The sequence below is a fragment of the Phytophthora cinnamomi genome, assembly GCF_018691715.1.
Source record: "Phytophthora cinnamomi strain GKB4 chromosome Unknown Contig44, whole genome shotgun sequence".
Classification (NCBI taxonomy): Eukaryota; Oomycota; class Peronosporomycetes; order Peronosporales; family Peronosporaceae; genus Phytophthora; species Phytophthora cinnamomi.
In genome coordinates, this window is record NW_027150977.1 from 254,420 (window position 1) to 277,727 (window position 23,308).

At 56.1% G+C, this 23,308-nt stretch overlaps 6 protein-coding genes across 6 annotated transcripts; 3 read left to right on the forward strand and 3 right to left on the reverse strand.

The window, feature by feature from the left end:
• Positions 1–9,473: 9,473 nt before the first annotated feature.
• Positions 9,474–11,273, forward strand: IUM83_13676 (Mitochondrial Carrier (MC) Family; the record flags this gene model as incomplete). Its single annotated transcript, XM_067938370.1, has 4 exons — positions 9,474–10,691; positions 10,767–10,887; positions 10,959–11,125; positions 11,196–11,273. 4 exons carry the CDS (start codon positions 9,474–9,476, stop codon positions 11,271–11,273), a joined length of 1,584 nt encoding a protein of 527 aa, XP_067790829.1.
• A 4,453-nt stretch (positions 11,274–15,726) lies between these two features.
• Positions 15,727–17,032, reverse strand: IUM83_13677 (calpain-like protease; the record flags this gene model as incomplete). The annotated part of the gene is made up of 2 exons (XM_067938371.1): positions 15,727–15,786; positions 15,854–17,032. 2 exons carry the CDS (start codon positions 17,030–17,032, stop codon positions 15,727–15,729), a joined length of 1,239 nt encoding a protein of 412 aa, XP_067790828.1.
• A 203-nt stretch (positions 17,033–17,235) lies between these two features.
• Positions 17,236–17,935, forward strand: IUM83_13678 (Mitochondrial Protein Translocase (MPT) Family; the record flags this gene model as incomplete). Its single annotated transcript, XM_067938372.1, has 2 exons — positions 17,236–17,313; positions 17,417–17,935. 2 exons carry the CDS (start codon positions 17,236–17,238, stop codon positions 17,933–17,935), a joined length of 597 nt encoding a protein of 198 aa, XP_067790825.1.
• A 217-nt stretch (positions 17,936–18,152) lies between these two features.
• IUM83_13679 (Immunoglobulin-like fold) lies at positions 18,153–19,449 on the forward strand (the record flags this gene model as incomplete). Its single annotated transcript, XM_067938373.1, has 3 exons — positions 18,153–18,287; positions 18,377–18,472; positions 18,568–19,449. The coding sequence occupies 3 exons, from the start codon at positions 18,153–18,155 to the stop codon at positions 19,447–19,449; spliced, it is 1,113 nt and encodes a 370-aa protein (XP_067790824.1).
• A 250-nt stretch (positions 19,450–19,699) lies between these two features.
• On the reverse strand, positions 19,700–22,095 carry IUM83_13680 (RNA polymerase I-specific transcription initiation factor RRN3; the record flags this gene model as incomplete). The annotated part of the gene is made up of 2 exons (XM_067938374.1): positions 19,700–21,925; positions 21,991–22,095. 2 exons carry the CDS (start codon positions 22,093–22,095, stop codon positions 19,700–19,702), a joined length of 2,331 nt encoding a protein of 776 aa, XP_067790763.1.
• Positions 22,096–22,224: 129 nt separating this feature from the next.
• Positions 22,225–22,881, reverse strand: IUM83_13681 (NADH dehydrogenase [ubiquinone] 1 alpha subcomplex assembly factor 4; the record flags this gene model as incomplete). Its single annotated transcript, XM_067938375.1, has 1 exon — positions 22,225–22,881. One exon carries the CDS (start codon positions 22,879–22,881, stop codon positions 22,225–22,227), a length of 657 nt encoding a protein of 218 aa, XP_067790699.1.
• Positions 22,882–23,308: the final 427 nt, after the last annotated feature.

The window sequence follows — 23,308 nt, forward strand, 5'->3', positions numbered from 1 at the left end:
TCCGTTCTGATTGTCGCTGGAGCGAACGTGAACGAAACCACCGCACCACCGCACTACAGATCGGGGTCATTCCCATCGCGCAGCTCGCGATGCCGTAACGTCCATGCACGTGATGGGGTTGTGCTGCCCATGACGCGGGTCGTCATGCCCACTGTGAGCGTCGACACCGATCCGTTCTGATTGTCGCTGGAGCGAACGTGAACGTAACCACCGCACCACCGCACTGCCGATCATGGTCATCCCAATCGCGTGGCTCGCGATGCCACCGCCTCCATGCACGTGATGGGGTTGTGCCGCCCATGATGCTGGTCGTGATGCCTACCGTGAGCGTCGACACCGATCCGTTCTGATTGTCGCTGGAGCGAACGTGAACGTAACCACTGCCGTTCATGGACATCACCATCACTCAGCTCGTGATATCATCACCTTCATGCACGCGACGGGGTTTCGCGGTGTTGACCAGCTTGAGCAAGGTTCGGATTGCTGTTGGCGTCGACCAATTTGTGTCCACTCTGGATTTTTCCCGGAGTGGTCAAACTTGTGTTCTCTTACTGGGGCTGTGGTCGATGTCGAACCGCGCAGCAGGCATATAACGGAGAGCATAATAAGCTAATTTTACGTTACCATAGGTGCTACACACAATCTGTAGTCATCGTTGACATATCCTAACCACCACAAGATTATTTTGTTTCCTAAAGTATCGAAATGTTCTTATTCATCATTAAATGCGCTATCTAGCGACCTCGCTGCTGTTACAGGTTCCACCGTTTCTGGTGGGTCTACCTGCGTATGAGCCACTTTAGCTTTTTACAGCTCTGCTGACTTCCGAATGTTGCCTTCCGCTGAAAACAGATTGTTGGACAGATAATATCTGTGAAACTTATCCCAGCAAGTAAACTCCAAGTCAGGACACATGTAGTCTTTGATTGGATTCTTGTAAATCCCTCTGCAAAGGCAAACATTGTGTTTACCACAATAGTCTGTTTTCTCCGTGGGCCATCGATCTTCCCACCTACAGACAACACAGCCTCTCCGCTTTCGCCCACAGTCTTTCAATATCTGTAGCGACGCCACAGCTGTACATTGCTTTTGTGGGCTCCCGTCAGCATTGACAGACACAAACACCTTCTCATGACTGGTGTCACTTACACTAGGCGACGTTGTTGTTTCCATCCCAGCTCCATCGAAAGCCATTCTTCCGTTGCTAGGAGCATCAGGCCACTTGCCTGATATAAGCTCAGACGCCAACTCTACGATAAAAGTGCGGTGAGGATCCCGTTGGCCAGACATATCGACTACCGTACGGCGCGTGAGGTAAGCATTTGATCTCGCGATATCGATGAGCGCAAATGCTAATTTTTGTGCCACTTCTTATAAGAATGACCATCCGCCGTCGAGAATCGAGAGCGAATCTGATCGAGACGATCGACACCCTGCATGAACTGGTTGTACTGTTTTACGCATGCTGGAGCCGGATAGCTCTGTGCACTACCTACAACTCGCCGCTCCACAGAAGTTACCGAGGATGCATCGGCATTAGACGCAATCTGCACAATGCTACCTTCACACCACGAGGCTGCGATGATAGCATGTTCAGCAGATACATCCTGGCGGAAATCGCCACGTGAAGCGCTTCGCTTATCAAGAACAGTGTGTTTCGGAAAATGCTTACTCGTTCCGCACACAGTACCACGTGCATATAATCCTCGAAGTCGTAGCGCTTGCAGTAGTACCGACGTGTTGTAGTTGTCCATGTTTATGATGCGATTCGAGCCATATATAGGTCGCGTCACCTCAAGAACTAGTCTTCGAATTGACGAAACCTTTGCATCAACCCAGTCTTGCTGAAGGTTCAGAGCTTCATCAGCGGGAACGATACCGTCCAATCGGTCCCAATGTCACTGCTGCAGTGGAAACGATAAGCTATCCAGGTTGTCGCACAGCACAAAACGTACAGTCGGAAGTGATATTTACCGGTGGGTTTCATTGGATTATAAACAATAACATGGCGCCCAAATCGCGAGCGACAAGCGACACTGCATTCATCTAGTGCCATATCACGACCTAGATTGATATGCATTCCACCCGTGTATTTGAGGAGATTGAGAAGCGGGCGTATTCTTGCTGCAGGATCACGTTGGGTTGAGGCCGGAGATGCACGGAAGCAAAAACACTTCCTTATTAGCTTAAAACGACGTAGCGGCATGATATTCTCAAGACCAGAAGAATTTTGGTTGCCCAGAATCGCGTCTTCCGGCTGGGACCCCCAGTAGTTAGCGTATCATTAATGCTCATAAAGAATAGAATACCGATGAACTTCATCAACTCTGAAAGCGTGAGGGCCGGCTGGAATTTCACTCCCTTTACAACTGCGTACGCATTGACTTCATTCACAATGCCTCCAAAAGTATATCGGAATGTAGGCAAGGAAGCTTGAGGACGCAGAATGTGTGAAAAGATGAATGCTTTCAGGTCGCACATGTGTAGTACTTGTTCCGTCACTATGGCTGTATAGGTCACTTGGAACCTCCATCTCAATTCTGGGATCGAACTTCATACTTTCCACGGTTTCAACTTCTACAAGACTCGTGGGAACGGCCTGCTCTGGATCATATTCGGTGATGTTTTCTACCTCCACAAGATCCTCGAGAACAGCTTCGCAAGGTAGATCTTCATCTGGAGGAGCAGAGGTTAGACAATTCCATGAGGGCTTTCTCGCAGTCCTTGTTAGAAGACGATAGTTCTCAATTCCACGCTGAAGGACACCGATTGCTACAGAGTGGACGTGACTATGAAATAAACTGTCCAACCATCTAACTTCGTAGAGAACTACTTTCTTTTCCATGAATCGTTTGCAAACGCGACCTACAACATAAGCCGTGCCGACTTGCCGAAACAATGGCGCCAGTTTCTTAGTCATCAGGCACTTGTCCTTGGCTGGGGCGTACGCAACCAGACTGTTTACATACAACTCAGCACTTGACGGCGAAGTTGATCCAGCTAGCACGATATCACTTTCGGTTGCCGTCACACCCGATATGTTGCCATCATCGATTTGCCTCATCCCATAGCCGTCACTGTCATCTTCAACTTGAATTCGCAAACCTGTTTGTTCTCCGTGGACACGATGCTGCCGGGTACCATCCGCTAAGCCACGCGCTTCACCATGACGAGCACCGTCCTTTTCATCATCGCGAGAAACTTCGTCCTGACTGAGGTCTACATGTTGAACGTGCTCTCCGCCTCGGCAACGCGCTTGGACGCCACCTTTCCCGTCTTTCCCACCTCAACCACGACCACGACGCTGTTCAGTGCCACATGCACGGGTTCCAATACTTCGGTTTTGACCACGCGCACCCTCTCGAGCTCCAATACTCTGTCCACCACCACCACGGCCATGACCTCGTTCTCGACCTCGACCTCGACCTCGACCTCGACCTCGACCTCGGCCACGACCTTGACCACGACCTTGACCACGGCCACGGCCACCCGCTTGACCTCGGGCATGTCCGGCACTTGGGTTTTGCCCTCGCATTTCGCCACGCTCTTCACCTTGGTCGCGCTCTTGAATGAGTTTGCAGCTATCGCTTTGCTGCTGAATATGGTCCCCATCAAAGTAAGTATTTTTACTCCCTCTTCTGTCGACACGATGGTCGAGCAAGTTCACACAAGCTGGATGCCCTGCTACTTCTACACCATCTCCATCAACTACACCACATTCTCCAGTTTCCACTGCTCTGAGGTCTGGATCCGTTCCTTGTCCACGGTTTAGATCTTGCAGTTGAATTTGAGCTTGATGGGGACAGCTATGCACTACGTCTCCGTCACTCTGTTCAATTTCGCCATCGACGCGCGCTTCACTTTCTGCACCTCCATCAGGTCCTCTACGATGATCACGTACTTCAATTTGGCCGCATCGCTCGTTTTGTTGTAGCCCCGTGCTTCTATTGCCGTTGCGAGTGTTGCATTCAACGTAGGAATCGCTGGTGTTACTGATATCGCACGCCTGAGAAATAGATGTCGAATGAGTTGTTGCAGAGTCGTTACGCTCGTCATGGCTTGTGGGTAATACCCTCACGATATTTCCCTCGCGTTGGAAGAGCTGGTGGCTCAGCTTTAGATAATACGCCATAAGTGCATCCTCTCCTAGAAGATAGTCCACACCCTCGATTCCGTCGGGATTGCTGCCTGGCCTTATGTACCGATACTTGCTGACGAGACTTCTCTGAGAAGGTGGCTTCGCTGTCCATCCTTCGCGGCGTAGAGCTCGCCATATTTCGCTGAATAACACAGCATCATCTGCACAATCATTAAGTATTAGCGTCATTGAATAAGTAGAGGTGCGTGAACTCACCCTGCGATGTCGCATCTCTATTAGCATCCCGCGATCGAGTCGGCCTTCGACTGCGTTTGGCCAAGCGCTCGTCGGCTGGCGGAGGACGCTTCTTCGGCATCCTTGGGACCTGGATTTTTTGAAAGTGAGCATCCGCTTGCGCACTTCGGTAAGATACGGGGAAGATATTCCGGGCCTCAACCAGGATGAGCGGCGGTTGAGCAGGTGGTTCGGCCAATGGCATTCGGGCTGTGCCCTTTCAGAAACGGACTGCATTGTAATTCAATCTTTTCGGCCCATCAAAATGTAGTATTTAGACCCCTGGATGGCGGCATTTTGCCTCCTCCTGTACTTCAACAGTCGCGTCGCAATGTGCTCGATGGCGGCAAAATGCCTCCTTTTATTTGCTAACATCTTGGATTTGTATACTATACAAACGCACTGTGTTTGCGAAAGGGTTAACCCGCACCAAAACCAATCAGCCACCTATGCTTCGCTTGCCTGGGGGGCCCTGACAAAGATTCTCTCACCTGGAGAGAGCAGTGCTCGGCTCGCTGGAATGCTCGTTGCTGAGCCCGTCTCCACAAATCCCGCGCGGCACTACAGCGCGGTATCCCATGCTTCCCAGTTTTTGAAGGTAGCACTTACCGTGAGGACGTCAACTACTTCATTCGACTGGTAGCGTATTGGTGCCCGACTCGAACAATTTCCTAGCTACCTTCGAATCCAAAATCTTTCAGTGGTGACATGTGCGCCACTATGTTGCGCACGAAGGCGCTTGTTTAAAAACATTGCCAAACATGCATCGTTGCGTCGTGCGACTCGAGGAGCCGCGATTCCGTTCGATGCAGCCTCTGTGGGTTTTTTCCATTGTCGCTGACAACGCATAGCAGGAAACCGGTCCATAACGTTCCTCTGTGTCGAGTTTAACCTCTTCTCTTCCGGCCGCAGCACGCGTGATGGATGAGATGAACGACTTTGGATTCGTAAAGCAAATAGACTGTCCGCTTGTTAATTCACGTTGCTTGGCAGCTCGTACTAGGACGATTCAGCTGTGTAGTAGGTACTACAGGGCCCTGCTACTGCCAAAGTTCATTGCGTCCCCCCCCCCCCCCCGACCTGTTACTGTCACGTGGCTGTTAAGTGTCTTGAGCTCTTGAGTGAAAATCCACAACTGAGTTTGAATTAGATACTCGAAATTTTATCTACGCTCCACGTAGTCCTAGGATCTCTCGTAGTTCTCCTTACAAACTAATTCTACTTCAACATCAACATCAAGCATGTGTCAGAGCTTCGCAACTGAAGCCTGGTAAACAGCAACTAACATGCAGCTGTGCTGGTCATCGAGACCAGCACGAGCGTTCTGAGCAGCACGTCACTGCGGCGGCTCACAGTCTCCTCCACGCTTGCCCTTGCAAGGCCGAATGCGACGAATGTGCACCTTCTCGAGGTAGTGGCCCTTGTCGAGGGTGAGCGTTCCGTGTTCTTGCACCGCGATGACTTCGAAGGGGCCATCAAAGAGCGGCTGCATCTTACCTTGAACGCCGGCGTCACGACGCAGGAGAACGTGGTCATCTGGGCGATACGTCCATTTAGCTCGTCCTTGGGTCTCCCGTTCATTGTGTGCGCGCACCTGCTCAACTTTACGCCGATGTTCTGCAACCCAGTCAGTCTTGTGGGTAATGTCCATTAGCATGTCGCGGCCGAATGCGAGCTGCGCTGGCGACGCCTTTAGCATTGAGTGGTTGGAAGCCCTCATGGCGAACATCGTGTTGTTCAGGAAATTGGCCCAGTCTTCTTGTGTCTGAATGTCCTTCGTCCTCATCTTTTCACCGATCACGCGATGCACACGTTCAATCACCGCGTTAGCTTGCGGGTTTCGCGTTGTCGTGGGTACGCTCTCTACACCATAGCTATCGAGCAACTCAGCGAACTCCCGTTTGAACTCGCTGCCGCCGTCGTGAATACAACGCGCTGGGCGCGGGTAGCGTGCGAACCAGTATCGATCCATTATGTACGCGGCCTCCATACTCGTTGCGTCCAGAGTAGGTAGAATTTCAATGAGGCGGGTTGCCGTGTCGATGATCGTCAACGCGCTGAAGCGCTTCTTGCCGTACGGTCCGATCGAGTCGACCGCAATCTCAAACCACGGTCGGACTTCGACCGTCTTCGGAGGCAGTTTGCCGAACCGAACCGTGGGGTGCTTGGCCTTTAAGCACACGACGCAGTTATCCACAAGCTTGTGCACGTCGGCTTCCATGCCACCCCAGTAGAACACCTGGGCGATGGTGTGTAGCATCGTGGCTGCCCCCGGGTGCAGCAGCAGGTCGTGGTAGCTCTGCACGAGACGCTGCTGAAGTTGGTTGGGCACCAACACTTTCTTTGACACAGGGTGCACTAGTAGCATGGTACCAGCAATCTCCCGTTCTTCGCTTCCGGCGAGGTCCTTGTCACGCTGTTGTTCAGCTGCTATTACCCGCATGTTCACTGCAAATTCTCCGTCCATTGCCGTTTCTGCAACCGCTGCCAGCTGAGGTGTAGTCTCCTCCATTCCTGAACTTGCTGCTATTAGCAGCACCGCTTTCTCCTCCAGTTCGGCGCTAGCTTCGTCAGAGATGGGCAGGCGAGACAGCGTGTCAGCAACCACGTTGCTGCTGCCCGGGATGTAGTGGAAGGTCGGGCCGAACTCCTCAATCTCCAAGCGCCACCGCATCATGTGGACGTCATGAAACGTAGAGTAGGTCAAATTAAGATGGTCGGTATGCAAGTGGAGCTCCTGACCGAGCAGCATGCTGCGGAACTCGCGTAGCAACAGTAGAATGCTCAACAGTTCCAGTCGGTTGGCTGGGTACGCCGTCTGCGCCTCGTTGCACTTCTTCGACCAAAAGATGAGAGGCTTGTCGTCCTGCGTGATCACCGCTCCAAGTTGCAGCTTGGACGCGTCGGTGTAGACGTGAAATGGGCGACCGTTTGCCGGAAATGCAAGTAGTACGCGCTGTGCTAGCGCGTCCTTCACGGCATCAAACGCTGCTTGCTCGTCGGCAGACCAGCGGAATGGCTGGGATGGAGAGGCAAACCGTGTCAGCGGGGCGAGTAGCTCAGCTCTCCGGGGTAGCATATCGCTGTAGAAGTTGACCATTCCCACGAATCGGCGTACCTGGCGGCGATTCCGTGGCGCAGCGATCGCTATAATCGCCGTTATCTTGTTTGGAAGTGCGGAGATGCCGTCGTCGCTGAGCTGATAACCCAGTTATTCAACTACTGAAGCGCAGATTTTGGACTTCTTGCGGTGTAGCGTCAAGCCAAAGTCGCGTAGGCGACGAAATACCTCCGCCAGATGCTGCAGGTGCTCCTCTAAGCTGTTTGAGGTCACCAATATATCGTCTAGATAGACACGAACATAGCCCAGGTCGCCAAGCTCTTCGTCCATGCAAGTTTGGAATTCATCGGGTGCTGTAGACACACCCATCGGCAGCCGCGGGAAGACAAACTTCCCGAGCGGCGTAGTGATCGCAGTGATAGGTCGGCTCTCCGGAGCCAACACGCGAGTGTAGTAGCTTGATGGCACGTCGAACACCGACTTGTACCTCGGCTTCTCCACGGAGCGCACCATCTCCTTGGCGTCCCGGGTCGGGTAGTAGTTGCGCTGCAACCACTGGTTCAGTTTCCTGAAGTCACACACCAAACGCACGCTGCCATCCTTCTTAGCTACCACGAACGCGGGCGACGCCCACATAGACGTCGAGTCTCGCTTTAGCACACCGATGTCTACCAGGTGCTGTATCTCGCGGCGCGTTGCGTTTGGGACGGCCGTTTCGGAGAATTGCCTCGTCGTGCTCGTTCCTTTCGATAAGTTCAAATTGCGTCTCGATGGACGCCAGGTCCCAGATGCGGGAGATGCGATTAACCTCGACCTGCCAGTCAATTGGCATACCAAGTCGGTACATGCGAACGGCATCTGCTTCCGCCACGGCTTCGTTTTCGCCGTGCTCCAGAAACGGGATCACACGCAGGAGCATGCGAAACTTACTGCTATATTGCCGCACGGTATCTCCGCGCTTTTTCTTTCCCTGCGTGAGCTCGTCCATGAGCACACCACGCGTACCGGCTGGGCAGTGCCTCGCTGTGAGGTGCCGAAGACCCGCGATTGCAACGTCCGGCCTCAGCTGGGCCTCTTCGCGGACGAAATCGTTGAAAACATGGAGGTCCTCGTCGAACAGGAGGAGCTGGATGTCCTCCACGAATGCGAGTTGGTCTTCCGAGTCGTACCCGTACTGCATGAACGCCGAGTACTCTTGTAGGCGCAGGATCCACTGCAGCCAGTCTTTGCAAGTCCCTTGTCTGAACACTGGCACTTTTTTCTTCACCGTGGTGCCATTTTGCTTCACCTTTGTGAACGTTATCTCTTCAGTCATCGTGAGTTGTAGTGTCGTAGTGTTACGCTACGATTTGCTCGAGCAAATTGTCACGTGGCTGTTAAGTGTCTTGAGCTCTTGAGTGAAAATCCACAACTGAGTTTGAATTAGATGCTCGAAGTTTTATCTACGCTCCACGTAGTCCTAGGATCTCTCGTAGTTCTCCTTACAAACTAATTCTACTTCAACATCAACATCAAGCATGTGTCAGAGCTTCGCAACTGAAGCCTGGTAAACAGCAACTAACATGCAGCTGTGCTGGTCATCGAGACCAGCACGAGCGTTCTGAGCAGCACGTCACTGCGGCGGCTCACAGTTACAAGGTGTTAGGCAAGAGGTTGAAAATTAGACGGGTCGTTTATGAAATAAACAAATTTTGTGATGCCTACCTACTTCCAACCAGCTATTGCAGCCTACGCGAAGCTCTAGTCCGCTTGATGAACCGCATTTTGCAGCGCGCGTGATGAGATGAACATAGCGTCGTAACTTCAAGCTCGTCACCCAGTATTTGGTACCAAAGCGGTACCTCAAGGACCATAATCAGGTCCGCAACCACACCGACAGACAGAATCGGGGGCTTCATCTATCATCCCAGCGACAAGTACCGGGTCCGAGGAAGTCGCGGTCGCCACACAAACTTCCTCGTGCAGCCTCCTCATCCGTCACTCGCGTTCCTCCGTTCCGCAGTGCGGCCTTGCGTCTCCGCAGTCCGATCCTCGCGCAGCATGGCGGACTCGGCCGAGGCGGGCGGCGACCCCGCGCAGCAGCAGCAGCGGCGGCGGCGGCAGCTGCAGCTCACGCGCGCGCTGCAGGCGCTGCAGCGCTACAACCCGGACTTCGCGCTGACGCCCGAGGTGCTGGAGATCATGCGCGCCTTCTTCGCGGACCTGCGGCCGGACGCGCGCGGCACCGTGTCGCGCGGCGCGCTGGCGGCGGAGATCGCGCGCCTGGACCCGAGCGCCGAGACGCGGCGGCGCGTGCGGCGCGAGCTGCTGCCGCGGCGCGAGGAGCGCCTGGACTTCGGCGCCTTCTGCGAGTGGGTCATGCGCTGGAAGGCGCAGCACCCGCAGCAGGTGCAGCAGGTCTACACGTCGTGGGCCGCGCAGCTGGCGGCGCTGGACCTGTCGCTCAGCGAGGGCGACGGCCTGTTCCCGGACCTGCAGCCGCAGGACTCGGAGGCCGACGAGGTCGTGGCGCTGCTGCAGGCGCGCCAGCGGCTCCGCAGAGACCCGCAGTACGAGGACTACGAGGCCAGCGTGGCCGGCTACGGCCTGCGCCCGGACGAGTCGCTCGAGGTGGAGCAGACGGCCAGACAGGACCACGCGCGCGCGGCCGACGCGGCCGAGCGCAAAGGCTCCATGCTCACGGTGTCCAAGTCCTTCATCGCCGGCGGCATGGCCGGCATCGTGGCCAAGTCGGCGCTGGCCCCGCTGGACCGCGTCAAGATCCTGTTCCAGGTCAACGACCAGCGCCAGTTCAGCTTCCGCAACGCCGCCAGGATGGCCAGGGACATCTACGTGCACGACGGCTTCCACGCCCTGTTCCGCGGCAACATGCTCAACATCCTGCGGGTCATCCCCTACGCGGGCCTGCAGCACTCGGGCTTCGACTTCTTCAGGCATAAGTTCCACGCCTACAACTTCCGCAAGGCGGAGAAAGAGGGCAGCGCGGAGGTGCCGAAGCTCAGCAACTTGCAGCTGGTCACGGCCGGCTCGCTCGCTGGAGGACTCTCGCTCACGGTGGCGTACCCGCTGGATATCATCAGGGCCAGGTACATGGTACAGATGGGCAAGCATCGATACACGAGCATCTACGAGGCGGTGGCGACCATGTACAAGGTGGAAGGCGTGCGCTCCTTCTCGCGCGGACTTGTGCCGTCCCTGTTGGGGACGCTGCCGTACACTGGCATTGGCTTTTCGCTGAACGAACGGTTCAAGATATGGGTGCGTATGTGGATGCGGTCAAGGTTGTTGCCGACGTTTTCCTAATTCAACTAACCGAGGTGTTGTATTTTGTAGACCTTGGAGCTCCAGCGTCGGCGGTTGGAGCACAAGTACGGAGACAGCGCGCCCAATCCCAGTCTGAACCCGTTGACCAAGTTCGTGTGCTCATATTTTGCGGCTTGCATTGCTCAAACAAGTAAGGCCAGTGTTTCGACGTGCGTATTCTTTTGGAGAAAAGGTCTTATCAGGTTTACTGTGTGTTGTCAGGCACGTACCCTATGGATACCATCAGAAGACGAATTCAGACGGACGGCTACGTTTCAGGATCCCAAACGAAAATGCAGTATACTGGCGTGATCGCCACTGCCCGGATTATCTTAGCGCGGGAGGGCTGGCGAGGGCTTTTCAAGGGGGTGTCGGTAAACTGGATGCGAGTGAGTACTGTGTGTTTTGTGGTTGGATGAACAATTTGTCCGATCCTGACTGTCTTGTTGCGCTGCGCAGAGCCCTGTATCTACTGGCATCAGCTTAACGACATACGATATTCTCAAGGAGGTCTTGGGAGTTGAGAAGATAGAATAATGAAACCTGCGATTTCCAAGGGCAGCACAAGCTGCAACAAATCTAAGCAAATGTGGCCAAACTCGTATCTTGATGTCAGGGCAAAATCACATGGCGTTCGTCCTCAAGTTCTGAGCAGCCAAAGGTGTGCAGACCATCTTTGGCATCTCACTTTCGCGCATTCCTCTTTGTGTCAATTCAAGTCGACTGCAAGCACTTGCGAAGTAAACCATTTTGTCATGAAGCACTTGTGGACCATGCTCACGTCCGCCATCGTTGCTAGCTTAGCAGCAGCAGAATCGGTTGTTGCATCAACTGACCCGAGAACAACTTCGACCGCACCCAACGACACAGCAAATGGCACGTCAGCACGCGGGGCTGATAGCAGCAGAACGACATGGGACAGCACTGTAAGGCCTGACGGTTCTACTACGAATTGGGAGCTAACTGTCCTGGCTTCTGGCGGGTCTATCCTATGTGAGACAACCAACGCCGCCGATGGAACTACGATCATATTGGAGCGTGTTGTCAAAGCTGGCCCATTGTGATGGGAATAACTACAGTGGGGAGTGCAGGCCCGGTACCTGAATCACCGGTAAGCCGAACGAAGGTTCCAACAGCGGTGTTTATGTCGATCATTCCGCTACCCCCACGGTGACTTCAGCCACAGCCTCCAGCGCTGGTATTACCTCCTCGACGATGGAGACTATCGTCCGATCGAATGGCACCATGTCGTCGTGGGGATACACCACGATGTATGTACGACGGGACTTGTGCGATGGGAGAACTCAAACGTTGGAGTGGCGGTGAAACGACGGGACCGAATCCTCATGCGGTGAGACTTCTCACTGAGAAGGGCGTCCTGGTGAGCAGGCACCGGCTTCTTCTTCTAGCTCGGGGTCCACCATGCGAACTTGACAAACGTTAACAACCGTCGATTTATCGGCTGCCACGAATGTTGCAACTTCTAATGCAAAATCAATTCTGGTTGCAGTCGCAATGCAGCAATTGATGAATAACCAAAGGCTTCGCTTGCTGAAAGTACATCGTCTATTATATGTTCGTGAGTCATGGAAATATCATATCACCTGGTACTTTGAAAAACAAAGTCAATTTTATAAGCGTAGCAGTTGTAGCGACAGAGCTCTAACTACATGTAGAGCGACTCGCACGGTGCAGCTTGTCCATCACCATCAGTGGCTTCCCCACTTGACAGGATAAACGCTACTGAGAGTTTGTCGACGCGAGCGGTAGAACAGCGGGAACTGGGTTCCAAATCGTCATGAGTGCAGCAAGAGCTAACAATGAGTCGATCCCTCGTGATCGTCGCGTACTCCTCGCAAAATTGACCAGAAGCGTTGACAGTAGTCGCTTGCAGAGCGTTCGCCACGGCCCTGAAGTCGCCCAGCACTGCATAAAGCCCACGTACAAAATCGATAGTGGGGTTGTAGCGGCGCACTTTGCCTTCTTGATCAAACTCGAACAAAGTAGTCATAGGAAATTCCACTACACCACTTCGCAGCAGCTTGTCTCGCAGGTGTTGGCTGGAATTGGCAAGAGGAAAGATATTATCCAAGCTCACGACCGTTAAACGAAGAGCGAGCATTGCGCGCACGAGCCCCAGCGTCGAGGCTTGTTCTGAGAAGCACACAGTAAACGAGCAATGCTGGACGATGGGTGCGATATCAAAACTGCGTGCAAATTGCGTCCACTGGTCAAGGATACTCTTGCGCCCAACAAGATCGCCGTACTGCACGTCGGCGTGCATAGCAGACCCAAGAAACCTCGCTTGTTGTGCTCGAATTCCAGACTGGAAGGACTGCATGCACTGGCACATGATATTCACAAAAGGTCTCGTTATTGTGGGTCTTGTAGAAATGGTGTAGACACGAGAAGGAACTCCGTTAGCTGCCCTCTGCGCTTCTCGGAGTTTATGGCGTACTGCTAGCAGTTGGTCGACATCCGTGCGAAGGCGTTTCACGGTGGTCTCGAGGCAGACGCCATAGTGTCGCTGCTTCTCCCGGTAACGCTGCTGTCGCTCGTAGCTGGACGCTCTGACTACAGCTCGATGCTTTCCTTTCTTGGTGGAGTCTTGGCCTTCGTCATTTTTGTCGGGGTGGGATTCAAGCTGCGAGGTGCCTCTGGCCATTGCTGTCTCTGACGATGAATTTGTGAATGCCTTGGATCGTGTCTCCTGCTGGGTGAGATCGTTATCGCCCTTGTGTGTCGCTGGTTTCCATACGTAGTCCACCGCCGTCATCGCACAGATTGCACCACAGCTTGATTACAGGACCTGCGATGAGGCGTTTGCATACAAGCGTTTGACTCCTGCAGCATCTAGTTCACCGGTGATACGTGTCATCGTCCAACAGGATTCCGCAGTTGAAACAGTTGATGTTGCAGCTCTTACGCAGTCTCGTCAACCATTCGTCCCACAACATTCTGGTGCATATTGCCGATGACGAAACAAGATTGAGAAGTGGCTACAACCTTTTAGTCGCATTCGGAGCGCTTCATCGCCCCCGTCTCGATCCCTGATTGTGCACACTCTAGCCATATTCAAATAATATTTCCTCACCCTTGCCTTGTCCCGGGTACTAGAGTGAACGCACGTCAACATGACTGGACGCGTACACCCGAAGCTCAAAGTGCAATTCTTGTGGTTCAAATGAGGATGGAAGTATGACATACCAGCCGGGTGGAAATCGTCGTGAGGCTTTGGCGAGTACACCGCTAGGAGCACCGCTCACGTACACACCGCGAGCTGATGTCGCCCCAGCAAATGCTAGTTTTGGATTTGTAGAAAGTAACAGATCTCCTTCCGACGTACTCTCGAACACTGACACATTGATGGATGGAGCAACACCAGCTCCTTCAGCTGGAGATTCCCCTGGTGATGCGTCTTCCTCGGGTTCGAGAACTAGCAGTCTTGCTAGTATATCGCACTCCTGGGTCACATGCACCAAGTACTTGGGGTTGAAAGTATAGCAGCCGTAATTGGAACAGCCTGCAGCTGAGCCAGTCTGCATATCCCACTTGCTGCGCAATCGAGTAAGCTCCATGCCATGACCCTCCGGAGGAAGCTGACGGTAAGCAATACTGGCACCAGCAGGAGGATTACTTACAACGCGCAGTGTAAACTTCCCTGAAATACCTTGCTCGAAAGTGGACGGGATTAACACGATATCCTGCACACCAGAAGCCAGAATGGCTGCATCTACCTCAATGAAGCAGAAACCTGGGCGATACTCCCCCGAACTCAGTACCATCAATGGCTCCTCGTCCTCTGTCCCATTAATATGCAGACCACATACACGCTCGCGCGTGTGCAACACAGCACGCAGGTTGATCGGGAAACTAGCATTCTTGGAATCCTTGGAGGAGAAGGCTTCCGTCTCGAGAAACAGGAAAAGTGACCTGCATGGCTTCTGCAGCTGCAAATGAAACTGCGGGTTGTTCATGAATGTCGAGTAAAACGGGCGACCACCAGCACAGGCAGTGTCCCAAGCACCTGAGATCACGATGGATGTTGGTTCAGTCGTCACCAACTGCGGAATAGGCTCACAGGTAAACGGCCGTGTGGAGAAGATGGACAACGTGTAATCGAGTGCCGCGAATTTCTCGTACTGGGATGCAACGAGGGTGAAAGACGGTTCAGCGTCGTCTGCGAGGTCCAAATCCAGGCTCACGAGCGTGTGTGGATTATTGCTATACGTTCCTCGTGACACTGCGCAGTGATTATAGAAGACGCGTTTTCCAGGCGCTCCGCGATACACGTGCAGCGTCAGGAACTGTTGATTTGAGTAGTCTGTGTCGCGTTCAATAGTACTCACGTGTCGCGAAAGGAGCACCCACACGGTGCATGATCCAGCTGAGGTTGTCGATCCTTCGGTCACCAAGCACTTGCTGAATGTGAGCGTATACTGCGGGTTAAAGCCAAGCGTGAGTGAGTCGTTCACTGGTCCCAACTCTACCGGCCAGTGTTCATGGCACACGCCTTTATAGGGAAAGAGCTCAGGATTCCAGTTCATGTATAGGCTCTCGAAATACTTCTTCACTGATTCAAAATCGATCCAAAACAACCCGTCGTCTTGCTGGCCACTTGCGTCTTCACATTCCGTTTCCTCGGCTGCGTAGAATTGACGTTGATAAGACCGCAGTTCATCACCAATTGTGCTATCCCATCGTTCCTTGTCGTGGCGCGAGTATGGTCCCTTCCAGCTCATCTTGCGCCATGGATTTTTCACCTGAAGCAGCCGTGTTTTTTTACGATCACCGGATGCACTTGGGCCCTGGTCAGAGTTGGTGAGCTCATACACATTGAGGACGGCATACACATGCATCGGAACGAGACCAATTGCTTTCGCCTCCTGCTTGGAGATGTCCCCTGTAGACATCGTGATAATACAGTCTCCATAATGAAATGCGCTTTTCAGTTGCTCCCATAGCCGTTCTTCCTTTGCCGGCGCATCAATTAGTTCAGAAACAGGAACACGTTCGGGGATCCATCCTGTGAGAGCGAACAGGTCGATGCCTGAATTTCCACCGGGAAAGTCGTAGCCTCCGTTGAGCTTCAGGTACGCCTTTTCGATCAGACTCACCCACAGTTCGTTCTTGCGAGTGGTGCAGCTTGATAGCAGCTGCCCAGACGCCGAGCTAACCGGCAGCAAGTCGTCGATAACCACCTTCCGCGGTACACCATTCGCCCACAGCTTCACGACGTACTTCCCGAAGGGGTTATACACTGGCTGTTTGGTCCTCGGGTCTGCCGGGAAAATAATGTTCGTGATCAGCCGCTTCTGAAACCTCTGCTCGTACGCCGCAGCAATGCACAGCGACGCCACAAACGAGCAGTCCGTGACGATGTCCTGCTTCACCACCAGCGGGTTCACGCCTCCTCTCGCGATCATCACCGGTGCATGTCCGCACTTGGCGGCGTAGTCACTGGGCCTCATCCACGCCGCCTCCTTCTTCTTCTGCTTGGCCGAGAGCGGCACATGTCCGTCCGGGTCCTCAAATGGCTCCGGCAGACTGAACTTCTCCTGTGCGTCCAAGTCGTCCAGCCACGGCACGAACAGGTGGCCGTTGATCTGCGAGGACCGGCGCAGCACGTCCAGCTCCTGCGGCGTGTAGGCGTCTCCCTTCTCCTCCTGCTGCTGCTTCTTCCCTGCAGCAGCTACAGCGCCGACATCCGGCGGCACAGCAGCAGCAAAAGCAGCGGCAGCGGAGGCGTAGGCGGGCGTCACCTGCGCCGTCTTGGGCTGCAGCTGCACGGGGGGCTCCGGCCACTGCAGCGCCGCGACGTCCGCGTCCACGTCCACCTGCTGGATCTGATTCTGAGTCTGAGTCTGCGCCTTGAGCTTGGACACGTAGTCGATGACGTACTCGAGCTGCTCCCTGACGGCGGCCCTGGCGCTCGCGTCGCCTGCGGGCAGCGCGTTGAGCGCCTGCATGTAGGTCTCCGCGGCGGCGATGTAGCTGTCTATGGCGACGTCCAACGCGTCCGCCTGCTCCGACTCCCTGGCCTCCGCGTGCAGCTCCATGGCGCGCGCCAGCAGGAAGTCGCTCGACTGCTGCAGCGCCCGCACGCGCGTCGCCAGCTCGGCGATCGTGGGCTGCAGGCGCGCGCGCTGCGCCGCCGACTCGACCACCGCCAGGCGCTTCAGGATGCGCAGCGCCTGCTGGAACAGCGGCACGGCCTGCACCGCCTGGCCCGCGCGCTCGAAGCCCTGCGCGCGCTCGGCGGCCTCGAGCGCCTCGGCGTACTGCCGCTCGGCCATAATGCGGAATGCGGGCGTCGGTTTGATTGCGCCAAGGTGGTGTGCAGCACATGAACTAGCGTGTGATTGGGGGAAAATGCGGGGGAAGCCCGGCGATTGGCGGAAAGTCATCGTGCGGCTAAGCGGCGCCTTCGAGCCATTTCCGAGGGTGCAGGCCGCCGTAGCAGAAGCAGGGGGGGAGTCGACCAGGCAAGCGAGGAAGCATGAGCGGCAAGGAGGCGTGGAAGCCCTTCGTCAAGTTCGAGTACCAGAAGCTGCTCCCCGCCGAGCTGCGCAACAAGGTGCGTCGGTTGTCCGCAAGAGAGAGAGGGGCCGAATGACCTGGTGCTGATCTGCTCTTGCTTTGCTTTGCATTGCTGCTGCTGTTGCTGCTGCTGCCGGCAGCTGCGCAAGATGCTGGTGTTCACGGAGGCCACGGACTGCAAGCAGGTGCACCAGTCGCCGGCCCTGTCGCAGGGCTACCGCTACCCGTCGCCCGACAAGCAGGCGGAGGGCGTGTTCGTGCCGTCCAGCGACTCGAAGGACAGCGTCTACAACATCAACTACTACACGCGCGACATCCGCCGCTTCCCGTACCCGACCGAGGTGGGCGTGCACCCGTCCATCCCCGTGCAGCAGCGCGCCGAGATCCCGGCGGACGCCAAGCGCGGCTCGCCAGGCAACAAGAACCCGGCCGTGCTGCGCTACGACCCCACGGGCACGCGCTCGGCCATGTCCACGACCCACGAGGCGCGCGACAAGCTCATCCTGCAGCACGCGTCCACGCACAACGTGCGCTTCGAGTGGGAGGGCGACGCCGAGAAGGACATCCTCGAGGACGCCGAGGCCAAGAACCTGCCGCCCGTGCCCGGCCGCCCCTTCGTCTGGGACTTCCCCGCGCAGAGCCGCGTCATGCGCTGGTAGGTCTGCGGGTAAACTAGCGGCCGCAGCGGCCAGGAGGGAGCTCGGGCTCGAGCAGGGCGAGCATGATGATAAGAGATGCCACAACATGAAATTTGACGAAGGTGAACGTTCCCCCGCTGCGATTGGCTGGCCACTACAATAATGTCACTTGTCCACCGCATAATCGCAGTAGGGTTTCTTCCGTCAGTCCGCGAAAGTCCAAGGATCACTACTGCCCATGCAGTTCACCGTCATGCCGGAGCTGCCGACGCTGGCCGCGCCCGAGGTCGTGTCCAAGACGGACCAGTCCCTCACGCTGCGCGTGCAGCAGCCGCCGCGCGCGGACGGCGACGCCGCCTACAAGCTGCAGGCGGTCGGTTTCTCGCCTTCTCTTCTCCGCGCCGTATTTTATTTATTTATTTATTTTCTCGCTCCTCACGCTTGGTTGTTGTCCCGCCGCAGAGCCACAGCGAGCACGGCTACGTGTACTACTCGTGGAACGACTCGGTGCTCTTCTCGGGCAAGATGTTCCCCGTCAAGGGGCTCAAGCCCAACACGGTGCGGCATGCAATTCTCTTCAACCCACTTTTTTTATTGTTATTATCTGATAATTGTATTTATTTTATTGTTTTATTTGGTGGTGTGCCCGCCAGACGTACGTGTTCCGGGTGCGCGTGGTGCACGAGGCCGCGCGCCAGTGCGGCGAGTGGTCGCCGCTCACGCCGAACGTGCGCACGTTCACGGAGGAGGAGGACGCCAAGCGCTCGGGCACCGTGTTCGAGCACGCGCTCAAGCTCGAGCGCGAGCAGAAGTCCATCCTGCAGGGCCAGATCTCCAAGCTCACGGGCATGCTGGACGAGCGCAAGACGGCCCGCGAGGCGGACAACAAGGTGCAGCTGCACGAGGACATGCTGGCCAGCCGCCGCATCATCGACACGAGGCTCATGAAGCTGCAGCAGGAGCTCAGCGCCCAGGCCGCGGCGCTGCAGACCGTCAAGAGTCAGCGCGCCGCCGACGAGCAGATGATCACCGAACTGCTCAACGAGCAGGAGACGCTGCGCGCAGAGCAGAGCAAGCAGCAGGGACAGGTGCAGTACGAGCTGGAGATGCAGACGCTGCGCACGCAGCTGGAGAAGAACGAGGAAGCTCTCCGCAAGCGGCAGGAACAGGTGAACACCAGCCAAGAGCAGATCTCGAGCTACGAGGCGTCGCTGGAGGCGAAGAAGAGCGAGATCGCTCAGAAGGAGGAGGAAGTCGAGAAGATCATGGCAGACTGCAACCGCATGATGCAGGAGCAAGCGGATATGGCCCACGTCAAGCAGCTGGAGGTGGAAGATGCTCTACTGGAGGCCAAGACGTCGCTTGAGCAGCAGCTGGACATCAACACATACTTGCGCGAGGAGGTTTCGCGTCTGCGCGAGGAGAACCACCACCTCAAGAACCAGATCGAGGAAGTGGACTCGGAAGTTGTGCCCAAGCTAGTGCGTCTGGAGGATGAGAACGAGCAGCTTCGCGCACAGCTTAATCGACGGTAGAGCGCTGGAATCTGGCTGCTCGTAGAGCCGTGGGAAGTCGTGCCCGCCGATCCTGTGCTCAGCAACAGGAGGTGGGGTTTGAATACTGTGGCCTCGGGCTTGAGCCTGCCTTCTACTAGGACCTCGTAGTGCTGATCCACTTGGTCTACCTCACTCTTACTTATGTATACGCGCCGCCCCCGTGGCTAAATAGCTTATAGCAAACCTTCCTTCTATCCTTGTGCACTTCTCTGTATTTTTTCTGTAGATCCTAGAATCCTTCGTCATCGTCATCATCGAAGCCACCAAGTGTGAAAGCATCAGCGGATCCCAGTGGAGGGAGTCTCGACGGGGGTGAGCTGGCCGAGAGAGCAGGGGACGGATCGAACATTGTGCGTGAAGGCAGAGCGCGCTTGACAGTAGCACGATCCTCATCGACGAAACCTTCACCGTCGTAGGAAGAGGTGACCGACATATTGCACGACCGGCTCAGGCTACCCATATAGCTATCAGCGCGATAGGAAGCGTTCGACAAACTCATCGGGTTCGGTGCGCTTCCAGCCATGCTCACATCTTCGTCATTCAGATCCTCTTCCTCTTCGCTGTCGTCGTCCTCTTCTTCAGCATCTTCCTGCATCTGGTGGATGGTGGCCTTGACAGACTCCAACAGCTCGCAGTTTTCACTTGATGTCGGGTCTGCGTGTTTCCAGTACAGATATGACGGGCCGATGTAACGGAACGAGCGCCGTAGAAGGTATGGGTCGAACGGAAAGAAAGTCTCCAGAGGCTGGCGTTGGCCAAGCAGAGTGGAAGCAGGGGCTGACCCTGCCGTAGGCTTCTTTGAACGCTCCATAGACTTCGTGGACTTGCTTGCTAACGAAGAGACTGTGCCGATGGCATGGTCCACACGCTCGAGGCACTCCTCCGAAACCAAGTCAAATGCCTCCACCAAATTCAGGAACTCGGTAGCAACAGTTTGCTGGCAATATGCCAGCGGGCAGTAGCCGGTGCTTGTAACTAGCAGTCGCTCCCAGCCGAGACTACGCAAGAACTCATAGCCAGCGCCATCCTCGTGGGTAGCGATCTCCAATCCGCGAAAGCACACCATGTAGCACACAGTCTGTAGCGACGAAATATAGATGCTCTCCTGGAAAGCCTGATCGCCTGTGGGAGGGGCTTCCCTCTCTTCCAGTAGGCGTTCCTCTCTTTCGGCAGCACTTTCACCCTCCTGTGCTTCGTCTCGGTCTAGCTGCTCCTGGTGTGCCGCGTCGTAGATATCCATTTGATCATGCAGCCACTTCAACAGGTGATACAGGGCCTTCTGAAGATATGCCACGGAAATGTACTTGGCTCTGGCTAGGAAGCTGGCCAAGTAGGCACCACAGCTTTGGCGCGTGGTTGGCGGCGTGTGCGGGTCGAGCGACGTAGCCAGTAGTTGTGAAATAAATACGTCCTGGAATTGAGGGTCCATGCGGCACACGTAGAAGAGCAGGAACTGCGGGTACTTGGAGCGGTGCGTGTTCAGAATGGAGTGCTCGAAAACTTTGAGCAAGTACTTGAAAATCAATGCTGCCTGACGCACGTTCACGTCCGTTTCTCCATTGCTGGCGTCAGTCACTGTCTCGGAGATTGCAGCGCTCTGCTCGATGTGCTCGAACATGACGAGCATCATCTGGTCGAGTTTATCGGCCATCTCGTCCACCTGCCGCGAGGAGTCATCAGGCGGCAGCATGTCGTCGTCAAGGAAATCGTCCATCGTAAAGACATCCTCTTCGCTCTCATCCAGCTTAATCTCCACGTCGATCGCCACCAGCTGGTCGATGATAAGTCCCAGCACGCGCTCACGTAGTCCGCTCACATACCCCGTCACACGCAGCACATTGCGCAGGTAAGCCACCTGCGTGGGTGCATCCATTCGTTTGTGCGGGAAGTGCTCGCACAAGATCGGGAACAGCACATTCGCCGCGGTGGGGACCAGCGCCAGCACGCGCTCCAGCGTCTTGTGGGCCGCCTCGAACCGCGCCTGGATGCGCTCGTCCAAGCTCGTTCCCTTGGCTTCCTGCACGACTTCCACAACAGGCGTGGGCGCCGCGACGCTCGCTCCGAGAGACCCTCCGATAGTAATCCCGGAGGGTTTCTTGGGCTCGTCCTTCTGCTGCTCCGCCTCCTCGAGCGCGCGCAGGTCGGGCGGCAGCTCCTTTTCCTGCGGCCGGCGCATGTTGCGCACCAGCATGTGCAGCGACGGCAGCACGTAGACCGTGTTGGAGGACACCAGGTGCACGACGAAGCTCGTGTAGTCCTCCACCTCGAGCGGGTCGCCGCTGGCCAGCAGGTCGAACTTGAACAGCACGTCCAGCAGCGCGCGGTAGGCGCGCGGCTCGCGCGCCATCGTGGAGATGCAGCGCGGCAGGGCGCGGAAGATCTTGCGGCGAGTGGCCACGGGCGGCGGCACCAGCGTGAGCTGCTGGATCAAGAACTGGTAGCTCTTGGCATTGCCCTGCGGACGCAATAACGTTAGGGACGGACGCGGGTCTGTACCGGGGGAAAGCGGCGGAGCTCCACCTTGACGAGCAGGTCCAGCGCGTTCTCGATGAAGTGGTGCATGCTGGCGACCTCCTCCTCCGTGGGCGCGGCCGCCGCGGGCGGCGACGTCGCGCTTCCAGCCATTTCCGAGCTTTTAGTGCGGCGGTTGTGTCTGCGGCGGAATGGGCCAATGAGCGCGCGCTGTGCCTCTAATGTAACGTGCCAGTTGGGTGTACAATATGATCAATTACGGTACCTTTATGCTAATGCTGGTTAGGCTAACGTCTGCTGCTGCTGCTGCTGCTTGGGCTGCGCCGGCAGCGAGCCTGGTGCGCCGAACCACACGCCCAGAGGGTGCTCGGACGAGCCGCGTGGCGGCAGCACGTTGGGCGGACCCACGCTGCTGAGGATGCAGCGCATGGCCGCCGCCTCGAGGCCGTACTTGTCGGCCAGCACCTCGGGCGTCCAGCTCTCGGGCTTCTCGTAGTGGAGACGCAGCAGCGTGCGCAGGTCGCGCGCGGTCAGGCGGCCGCGCACCTGCTCCTCGTCGACGCCGCCCACGCCCGTGGAGGACGCGACGCTCGTCTTGTCGGTCGGCAGGCGCACGGGCTGCGTCGAGCGCGGCCGGTGGCTGCTGGCGGTGGCCTCGAAGGCGCGCGTGCTCTCCTCCAGGAACTTGACGCGGTCCAAGTCCTCCATGTGCTGCATGTCGTGCAGCAGGTGCTGCCGCATCTCCAGGAGCTCCACCTTGGAGCCGTGCGCGTCCACGGGCGTGGACGACGTTTCCACGGCCGTGGCTTGCGCCGGCGCCGGCAGCTCGGACGCCGCGCCGCGAGACAGCGCGACCAGCTGCTCCAGCGACACGTTGGTGCGGATCACGCGGCTGCGCGCGGCGGACGCCGCCGACGTCTTGCTGGCGGCGACTCCCATTGTTAAATGAGCGGGTGGCGGTGTTCGTACTTAGACGGAATTCCGGTGGTTCAATTTCTGTTTGTTTGTGTTTCGCTGCCTGCGTCTCGGTTTTCATTTTTTTTATGTCGTTTTCCTGCTTGACTGAGTGCACGGGATGACTGGGTACCTGCTCACTCGCTCGGGACAGTTCGTATGGGATACAACCTGCTCGGTGTCGGGGCTGCAAGTCTCTGCTGGCGACGCTTCGGTTCACTGCAGGTCGGTGTTCATCTTGGGTATGCACGCCAATCGTGCTCGTCTCGTTTGTCTTCGTGTGCTGGTTGCGGGAATCGTGAGGTGGTTTTGTCTTGTTCAGGTTCGTTCGGTGTGTCGCAACAGCGTGGGTGCAAGCATTGCCACCTGCTGCGCGGAGCTGAGAGGACAGAAGCGTTAACCCGCCCTCCAT